The sequence below is a fragment of the Nuphar pumila genome, chromosome 4 (assembly GCF_984573655.1).
Source record: "Nuphar pumila chromosome 4, dmNupPumi1.hap1.1, whole genome shotgun sequence".
Lineage (NCBI taxonomy): Eukaryota > Viridiplantae > Streptophyta > Magnoliopsida > Nymphaeales > Nymphaeaceae > Nuphar > Nuphar pumila.
Window position 1 is genome coordinate 35,308,832 of NC_143252.1, and position 9,954 is coordinate 35,318,785.

The 9,954-nt window shown below is 42.8% G+C and overlaps 2 protein-coding genes across 2 annotated transcripts; one reads left to right on the forward strand and one right to left on the reverse strand.

Annotated features, from left to right (window-relative positions):
• Positions 1-633: 633 nt before the first annotated feature.
• On the forward strand, positions 634-2,766 carry LOC149839964 (fructokinase-like 1, chloroplastic). The gene is made up of 2 exons (XM_090004292.1): positions 634-1,854; positions 1,950-2,766. Exons 1-2 carry the CDS (start codon positions 739-741, stop codon positions 2,640-2,642), a joined length of 1,809 nt encoding a protein of 602 aa, XP_089860418.1. The 5' UTR covers positions 634-738; the 3' UTR covers positions 2,643-2,766.
• Positions 2,767-3,862: 1,096 nt separating this feature from the next.
• LOC149839965 (O-fucosyltransferase 19-like) lies at positions 3,863-8,709 on the reverse strand. Its single transcript, XM_090004963.1, has 8 exons — positions 8,335-8,709; positions 6,000-6,072; positions 5,832-5,896; positions 5,657-5,745; positions 5,071-5,203; positions 4,764-4,996; positions 4,206-4,682; positions 3,863-4,082 (listed from the first exon to the last, which is right to left on the reverse strand). Exons 1-8 carry the CDS (start codon positions 8,707-8,709, stop codon positions 3,863-3,865), a joined length of 1,665 nt encoding a protein of 554 aa, XP_089861089.1.
• Positions 8,710-9,954: the final 1,245 nt, after the last annotated feature.

The window sequence follows — 9,954 nt, forward strand, 5'->3', positions numbered from 1 at the left end:
AAATAACACCATCGAAGGGCCAAACCCCTATTCTCGCAAGACTGAGAGGAGGTGGCCGAAATAGGGGTTGGCCCCTATTGCGGCAAGAGAGAGGAGAGAGTTTGGGGGTCATGCAGGCACGATGAGACACCGAACAAACCCCAATCACCAGCCTTTGGTCGGTGATCCAGTAGGCCACGGGTCACCCTTGTAAGGGGGGCAGGACACAATTTTTGTGCAATCATGTTGCACCCGATCCAGGAGAGAGAGAGAGAGAGAGAGAGAGAGAGAGAGAGGTCAGGATCAGGTGCAATCACACTGCACAAATACAATGTGCCGCTGCACCTGATCGCCCTCCATCTTATGTCAGTACAACTGTCATAGTGGGGCCCAAAAACAGATGGATGGTGATCAGGTGCAGCGGCACATTGAAATTGTGCAATGTGATTGCACATGATCCCAACGAGAGGGGGCCTTTCACCCGAGTTTTTTTGTGGTGTTTCCCTTCCCGTTCTCAGTGTACCAGGGGGCGGTGGAACGCTGAATTCATTTCACGGACGCTGTGGACCTGCGTTCCTCGCGTCTGGCGTTTGATTTTTGAGGCTTCCAGCGGGACGCGGGATCAAACACACCCTATCTGACCCATCTTCATCCACGCTAAAAGAGTGTCGGGGTAAGAGTGAAGACACTCCTGTCTGTGTGTGTGTGTGAGAGAGAGAGAGAGAGAGAGGTGTATGGCGGAGGGTGCTTGAGTCCACCATGGCCTCTGCAGCTCTTCTTCTCCCCTCTTCCGCTCAGGTACTCCTCCCCTCCCCTTCGCCTTTGCAGCCTCCTTCTCGTGCATACTCCTTAAATGCATTGTCTGCTTCCAGACTAATTTGCTCGCGAAAAACAGTAGCGGTTAGGTCACAAAATGCTCTCAATTATTCGAAAACGATGTTTATTGGAACACCAACATCACAAAAATTGAACACCAAAGCAAAGATCCCATTGTCGAGTGTTCTTCGATCAAACGGACCCCAGAAAATCCTGGCGTCTCATGTTGGTCGTTTGGGGAACAGTGAGGGAATTCTTCTGGCACACAATTTGGGAAAATTTGGAGCTTTGTGTGGCGCTAAGACGATTAGGGCGTCGAAAAGGACTTCCAATTCGATAGAATCGCTGGAAGCCATGACGGACAGCTCTGCAGAAGCTCCGAAATCGAAAAGAAGGACGCAGAAAAAATCCCCAGGAGCGGAGTTGGTTGGGCCCTCAGCAGATGCAGGAGATGATAATTCGAGTTCGGCGAAACCCGCCAGCAGAGGCCGGAAGAAAGGTTCTACCAACAAGACGAAGAGCTTGAAGAAGGTGGAAGAGATTGATGTGGAAAAGAAGGAGAATGTACTAAGTAAAGGAGGGGTAGAAGATGATGGGGATGATTATAATGATATGATGGACTTCCCTTATGAATCGCCTGGTTTGGTTTGCTGTTTTGGCGCTGCTCAGAGAGAGTTCGTGCCTACTGTAAGGGTGTCTGAGCGCCAGATGCATCCGGATATCTATTCAACTTGGAAAGGCCTCCAATGGAGCCCTCCAGAGTTCGTGAGGGCACCAGGAGGCCCGCCCTCAAATGTGGCCATTGCCCATGTTCGTTTGGGAGGGCGGGCGGCTTTCATGGGTAAGGTTGGAGACGATGAATTCGGGAACGATTTGGTTTATAAGATGAACACAGAGAAGGTCCAGACTCGGGCAGTGAAGATCGATCCTTCTGTAAAGACAGCTTTTTCGTATATGAAGATCGTCTGTGAGGATGGCAAGCTGAGTATGAAGACTGTGAAAGAATGTGCAGAGGATTCGCTTCAGAGCTCAGAATTGAATCTTTCCGTGTTGAAAGAGGTAATTGGGTAGCTACTGCGTGTTTTTCTATGGCTTGTTGATTGTTTTCTACCCTTTTGTTGGAGCTAATTCTGATCTTTGTAAGTTTGAACCAGGCTAAAATATTCCATTTCAATTCGCAAGTACTGACATCACCATCCATGCATGCTGCACTTTTTAGAGCAATAAGGTTGTCGAAAAAATTTGGTGGCCTTATATTTTTTGATCTGAACTTGCCATTGCCTCTGTGGAGGTCCCTTGAGGAGACGAGGGAAGCAATCAAGGAGGCTTGGAACCAGGCAAACATCATTGAACTAACCAAGCAAGAGTTGGAATTCTTGCTCGATGAGGAATACTATGAGAAAAAGAGGGAGTACAGTCCTCAGTATTATGCAGAAAGCTATGATCAGACAAAGAGGCGGCGAGACTATTATCATTACACCCATGAAGAGATATCTCCATTATGGCATGATAACATAAAAATCCTTTTCATTACAGATGGATTATTTCGGATTCATTACTATACACCACATTTTGAAGGGTCAGTGATTGGTACAGAAGATGTTCTAATCACTCCGTTTACATGTGATAGAACTGGTTCAGGAGATGCTCTTGTAGCAGGTATCATGAGAAAGTTAGCTGAGCACCCAGAGGTCTATGAGGATCAAGACAAACTGGAGAGAGATCTTCGATTTGCAATTGCTGCGGGAATTATATCTCAGTGGACCATCGGTGCAGTGAGAGGGTTTCCAACTGAAAGTGCCACACAGAATTTAAAAGAGCAGGTATACATACCCTCCATGTGGTAAGACTTTTATTCTCTAGCAAGATGGATCTTCCCCATTGAAAAGGATGTGGTTCATGACCTTTTTGTATACTGAGAATAGATTCTTCTTCTGACCCTTTAAAAGTAAAGGTTGAAATTTTTGCTGTTTATGAGGATTTGTGCCCTTTATCCATGCTGCAGCTCCTTCTCTTTTCCTTCTTTTTTTTGTTAAATACTTGCGTGGATGTTATTGCTTTTCTGACATTGAAGATATCTCAAGTGAACCATAAATTTTGCACACACATATAATTGTATACAAGGATTGCTCTTTTCCTTCTCATACACACACCACATGCACACAGAGATTTTGCACACACATATAATTGTATACAAGGATTGCTCTTTTCCTTCTCATACACGCACCACATGCATACAGAGAGAGAGGTTTTTCCTTCATATTCATTATTTGATGCTGTATAACAAAGAGAAGGTTAATGACTTGCACTGAGATTCCATATTGCCTGTTTTATTGAAGAATGCCTCTATTTCAATTGGCATTTAATGTAAAAAGGGAAAAACAAAATTAAAGAAATTGTAATTTACAGAAAGCCGCCTAACTTATCTGCTTTTCACAGAAAACTACCTAATATTTCACTTATTATATTTAGCTGCCTAGTTTTGTAATGTATGTTTCAAAGACACACTTCTCTTAAAATCATTCGGTTGACCCTTGTTTAGACGAGGTGTCTGAAATGCCATGATTGTTGTTTTGTTTAACAAAAGACTATGATATAGGGTGAGCTTATCTATAAGAAAAGGATAGAAGTATTATTTTATACTTTAGATAGCCATTCAAATAAAATAGGCAGTTAAATGTAATAATCCAAATGTCAGGCAGCTTCTTATAAATAAGCTGATAAGTTAGGCATTTGTTTTTTTAAATTACTCTTAAAGAATTGATGATCACAAACGTATCTCATGCCTATCTATGTATACATGTATCTTCTATCGGCCACCACTTGGGGGATAAACAGACCTGTCTGCAGGCTTGCTCTTCTCTTGTACAAAAAATCCCAACCTGCAGAGCTACCTGTGCTGATGGTAGGCCCCGAGTTTTGATGTACCAATACTTTTGAGCTTTCATCTGGTAACCTCTTTTGAGCAGCGAAGACCTCCTTCCTGCTTTGATCCTTTTTACAGTCACAGTTCCACATATCTCATACTCTAAAAATTCCAAAATTTTCTGCAGAACTACCTGCATATTCATCCTAAACTCATTTCCTGGCTACTCTGAGACATATCACATATGCAACCAGGATATGGATTAGCATAAAAACTTTCCTCGAACCTTGGGAGTGGACCCGGTTCTCTTGGATAAGGAGCTCCAAGCCTGTTTGAATGTATTTGCTTCACTATTGATGAAAAGTTCTCCCATGCTATCTCACCCTGGTCATAGCGATCTATCAATTTCACAAAGCTTTGCCTGATGCAAAAGAATGGAATTTGTTACTCTTCATTCATATATGGTCTATTAAAAGGTTCTAAAGCATGTTCCTGTTTGGTATCATTCAGGTTGAGTATCTAAACTATGAATATCTAGTCTTACCTGTCTGGGTTAATAGTCTTGCGGAAGCCTTCAAACATCCGATGTCCCTGTACTGCTTTGGCCATGTTCCCGTCATATGTGTAGACAAAGACATCGCTTTCCAGGGCTAAGATGTAGTCAAGTGCTGCAAGCCTGTTCTGGTACTGTTTAAAAGGCTCCAGTTCGTCTTCTGTTGCTAGTGTCATGTGTGTATACACATTAGGGTATTCACTTTGAAGTGCAGCCATGCTTTGTTTACCATAGATTTCCCCAGCAACAACATAGATGGTTGTTGTGGAAGGGTAACCCAGTGCCTTCAGGAAAAGTGCAGTTTCCCTTGGAGCCATTGGGCACCCTCCTTGAATTCGTTTCTCCTTGCTGTCAATCTCTTTTTCCTTCCAATGCTTTATACTGTATCTCATATCCTGCAGCTCTTTTGCCTCTTCTTCTGTTAGGTTGTGACTACAGCCAGTGAAGGCTAACATGTCCTTCTCGTATCTGCCAGAGATGTAAAACGCCTTCTTAAAATTTTTCCTTAACCTGTTGTGTGCAAATTCATATGTGTGCAGCTGAGTTTACCTTAGATGGAGAGCAATATAGGGACTGCCATCATTTCTCAGCCTAGCAACCAGTTTCTTTCCCAGCTCTTCTATTTCTGACTTATATCGAAGTGCTTTAAAATTAGTGAGGCATCTCAGCCTTTGGACTGTACTAGCAAGGCCATTGTTTGCTAACCTAGAGTCTGAGTGTGTGAACTTTATAACCTTGTGCTGCTTCAATATCTTTGCCATTTCAACTCTGTAATAGCTAGCCTGCCAGCAGAAGTAAGCCATAGGGGCTTAGATGAAGTCTATTCATCCATTTAAGGATTCTGGCAAGGACTCACCTTTGACCAGGAAATGGGTGCTTTTGGATATGGCTTCACATTCTTATACTCTGGCGGTAGAGTCTTCACTATCTGGATATCATCCTTTAGGGCATTTATGAAGTGCTCCGAATAAAAAATGTCCGAGAACTCGCTGCGTGAGAATATAATGTTTAGTACATTCATGCTCTATATACCATATGCTTTATCATGTTCGGAATCACAGAACAAAGATCAACAGTCAGGAACAATCTCATGGTCTTAAAATCTCAAAATCTCAAAATTGATCCCCAAGTGACTTGTCACTCTTGATTACAGGTTTTGCACTTCCATTCTATGTCAGTCCATTTAGTCTGTCTGGAAGGTGGTATTTTTCAAGAATAGAAGGAAATGACTTGGAGGGAATGGAGAACCAAATGGACATGGAAAGAAATTAGAGGAATTCTCTTGTTTGGCAGCACCTTGCCAGAGGTTTCCAAAAGGAACCAGAATCCAAAACAAGAATATCAAAGAAATCTGTTGGATCACCCTTAAGTTGCCAGAATCGCATGTTGGATCCTGGAGCCTGTGTGATTAGGATGGCAAAAGAGTTGCTAGCAATATTCACCTTGGGTCTGTCCAGAAGGATTGATGATCCAAATACGGGAGAACTAGTGTTGCATTCATGAGTTTAGCAATCACAACCATGTCACAGATCTGAAAATAAATTAATCCAAAAGGTAAGAAATTCCTTTATATATTTTCCTAGCAAAGTTCTAACATAAAAGAAACTGATAACATACTCCTGTTCTCATTTGATTCAATCCACCATTTGCATGGACCAAAATGTACCCGTTTGTGCCTGATCCTGCAAGATTACAAGAGCGAGAAGAGAACACTCTGAAGTCATTCTTCTAACAGATATCAGTAAATTTTTTCTGTGAACCGAAAAAAGGATAAAAATTGCATACTTATTCGATTTTTCGGCTGTGTTATACATTGATAATAGTTATCACTATTCGGCTTCAACCAGATATCTGGAACCTGTTCATATGTATCAAAGCTAGAAAAGTCAGGTTTATCTGGAAGCTAAAGCTTGTAAAAACAGGGCACCTTCTACAGCATTACTGATCACTATCACTAGAGAGACTCATCTTTGAGATAAAATGGCTGTCAGTATTGGTGGTACTGCTTAAGTTGTTGCTGAAACGGCTTGGTATGTTTCAGCTGTGGCACCAACCTAAATATGTTGGTCCAGCTTATTCATAGTACTGAGGAACCAACATCCCTGTTGGCAAATGACAACTTCCGCCTATATTGATTGGGGAGTGTACAATTCAAGGGTGTAGGATTATGTCTACGGCATACAATATATGAAAAGTCCTTCCAAAATTCATAAACTTATTCCAAACAATACAGCCTAGAGTTTAGCATTATGATAGAGTGAAAAGCTCTCTGCTTCTTCGAGCAGTGCTGCATCTTGAATATGCAAAGGTGTGCTTGGTGGGGAGCTATGACTGGTGATGGTGTTAATAGAGTCATGGGCATGGGCTGTGCCATAGAGTGTGGATCAGGTCCAAGGAACCTTGGATGTCATTCATCTTGATGGTGAACACCACCAAAAAACCACCAAAGAAATGGTCCTCACCTGGATGAGCCCCACAAGACTTTGAGAAGCCACTGTACACTTTTCGTATGAATCGATGGCTGCATGGCTGCAAAATGAGTAGCTATGATTTGTTTAAAACATGAAGTCTTTGGTGGGTTTCTGGGTATGGTTCATCTTGGCGATGAATGACATCCAAGGTTCTTTGGACCTGATCTGCACTTTGTGCTATACTGAAAAGTCTACATGCTTATTATGGTGCACCCAAAATTTTGTATACCAGTGAGAGTTGTGTTTGCATGTACAGTAGCAAGGCATCCAACTCTTTGGGAGTTCTGAATCGGAGGTTCATTGTGGTTTTCTCAACATCCTCTGCTGTTTGGGAGCAGTGTGTTGCTGTTTTTCCAACGGTCGTTTGGGAGTAGATGTGTTGCCAAAACACTACAGTTGAGATAGACTCAAGACCACATTTCAACACCATTCACCTATGTCAAAAAAAAAATCAACACCATTCACAAGAAAGATGTTCTTGGCAATTCTATCACCAACACATTTTGACAACACCATCCAATATTTCAGAAACACATGGAAACAGTGTGTCCATTCCAATGCAAGGCTCCCAAACATAGCTAATAGGGAATGTTGCATAAGCCCTAGAACTTTTTTTCAGACAGAACACTTGTGCTGATGCTTTTAGGTGCATCAATAACTTGGAAAAAAATACAAGGTTGAATTTGGTAGATTGCCGGTGGATGCTCAGCATGCACAAGTTCACTATCCTGTTCTAGTGAATGACCAACCACTAAATTAGAAGGCTCAAGAAGATCCAAATCAGAGTCACCATGCAGTTGAGCTTGAGTAGACTGTTAGACCAAGCACACAACCGGGCCAACCGTTACCCACCTCATATGCTGGGGCCAGGCAACTATGAATAGGAGACTAGGTCCAATCCATTCTTTAGGCTTCACACTAATCAACATGGAACCCTTGGACCATTTCTCCAATAAAAGAGGGTCCTTTTAGGCCCACCAAGGAGATGGTTATATGATGGCAGGGCTTATGGTCACGTTTGGAGGCTACCAAAATCCAGATTTTCTTATGATATATAGAAAAGAATTTGTCAGACCTAAAAAAAAATCATAAACTACAAGACCCTACAGTGAAGATATAAATTTATAATCCTTCTAGGACTCTTGCATCATCCATCCAAGTCCAAGTCTCCAACCTACCCGGATACACAACTCTCATCACACCGAAACCCGATACTCTGGAGACTCGGAAACCAACCAACCCGAGTCGTATCACTCTGCAACTCCTCACACGAAAGCACCAACAAACCAGAAATGGAAAAACAAATAGAAAATTTAATGCAAACTCGATCAGTCCAATGCTACCAACCTCTAAAAGTCACATATTTTGAAAACCAATCACACAAAAATCCAAATCGATCCTCCCAGCAACCGCAGATTCCTAACATTCAAAAGAGTGAAAAAAAGTTCACGAAATCCCGATACATCACGACCAACACCACCAAGAGCACACAGAAAATCATGACATTTTCATTTTTTTGGACGTAAAATTCTAGACAGAGAGATTCCCACATACACGACATGACGAACACCAACAAGAACACATTGAAAATCATGACATTTTTCATTTTTTCCACGTAAAATTGTAAAATTTTAGAGAGAGAGAGAGACCGTTAACTCTTTGCTCCTGGCCAATAACGGTTGCTCGTCGTCGGCGAGCGCGTTCTGCGCGTTCATGGTGTCGCCTCCGGCCACCGCCTGCACCACGACCCTGGCGACGGCCGCCTCCTTCCCCCTCCCCCCTGGCCCGACGTCGAGGTCGCCGGGGATCACCGCCGGCAGATTGAAGAAGCACCAGACCCCCAGCAGCACCGTGAGGGCACCGATGCCCTTCCTCCCGGCGTGCTTCGTCGCGAGCCCCTGCCAGACGGCGCCCGTGACGGCCAGCGACCGCTGCAGTAGCGGGTGACGCCCGCCGTCCACATCATCGCCGGAAAACGGAAACCGGTCCGACTCCAATGAGTCTGAGTGCCTCCTCCTGGCCATAGCTCTGGCGACTCTTCGACTCGTTCTGGATCCTCTCCTAGGTAGTTACCGTTCTCGAGCAGGATGAAATAACCTATGCATACACGGTGGAGAACCAGAGCATTGTTGGCTGGTTTCTGTTTCCTAGTTTTCTAGAGAGAGAAACAGAACCTAGATAGAGAGTGAAAGTGAAAGGGAGGTTATTAACTAATCCCCTCATATCTCGAACATATTTAAGAAGACCATTTGTTTTTTTTTTTTGTTTTTTAAATTTTCATTTTTCCTTCTTTAAAAATATTGAACAAGGAAAGGAAGGGTCAGGATTAACTGTCACTCATTGATGGTCCGAAGATGGACAGTTGAGATTGACTGAATTGGAAAAGTATTTCATTGGACGCATTGGGATCTTTTGTGAATAGGCGCTCTTTTTGGTGTTTTTTATTTAATTCATGTTATATATATTATTTATTTAATTTTATTTATTACATTTTAAATCTTAGTTAATGCCTACGTTTTTGGTACATGCTCTTTTTTGCTCATACATTAAAATACCTTTTAGTCCATTAAATTTCTAAATGTCCTTTTTGTACGGTGCATCAAACTGTGTGAGGAATTCGAGGTGTGAAGGCTTTTAAGTAATTTCCTTTCATGTTTGGTTTCAATCTTGTAACCGCGTATTGTTTTAACATAGTTTGTTTGTTGCCTAACGTTTTTTTAAAGACCAGAACCCTTCTGGAGAACCAGGTCACCTAATGAACCTGTTCTCTTGCCAAATAAACCCTGGGTGGGGTCACCGAGCCCACCAGTTAAGGATACCTGCACACCCGAACCTAAAAATAAGGTAGGGATGGCAGTGGACCGGGCAGATGCAGGGGACAAGGTCTCCACCCCCGCCCAGTGTCAAAATTCTGCCTTCCATCCATGAATTCATCCTTCCACCGTTTTTTATTTTAACCTCCATTCCCATTTCATGTCCTCCATCCCCGGTCCAAACAGGGCGAGGCAGGGTCCGTTTCTCCCCGGTCCACTATCATCCCTAAAGGTATTTTAGTTATTTTACTAACATGGCGAGGCGGGGCCTAGGAATCTTTAAACTTTTCCTTAGACCCCTTTATTTCATGCAACTTACATGGGAAAGTGCTGTTCCCACTACCATTAACGAAACAAACATCAAATCATCATAGAAAGGGCGGTGTTGGCACAAGTGAGCCTCAATTTTTCTCACCGCCAACCACTTTTTATATCCATTCATACCTCTCCCTATGA

Bases quoted from the DNA above. Each gene is read 5' to 3' on its own strand.
- LOC149839965 (XM_090004963.1), bottom strand. From the start codon at position 8,709: ATGGCCAGGAGGAGGCACTCAGACTCATTGGAGTCGGACCGGTTTCCG. The intron at 6,073-8,334 runs GTCTCTCTCTCT...ACATATGAACAG, and splicing joins CCAGGAGCAAAGAGTTAACG to GTTCCAGATATCTGGTTGAA. The intron at 4,683-4,763 runs GTAAACTCAGCT...CATCTCTGGCAG, and splicing joins TATATTGCTCTCCATCTAAG to ATACGAGAAGGACATGTTAG.
- LOC149839964 (XM_090004292.1), top strand. From the start codon at position 739: ATGGCCTCTGCAGCTCTTCTTCTCCCCTCTTCCGCTCAGGTACTCCTC. The intron at 1,855-1,949 runs GTAATTGGGTAG...AGTTTGAACCAG, and splicing joins ATCTTTCCGTGTTGAAAGAG to GCTAAAATATTCCATTTCAA.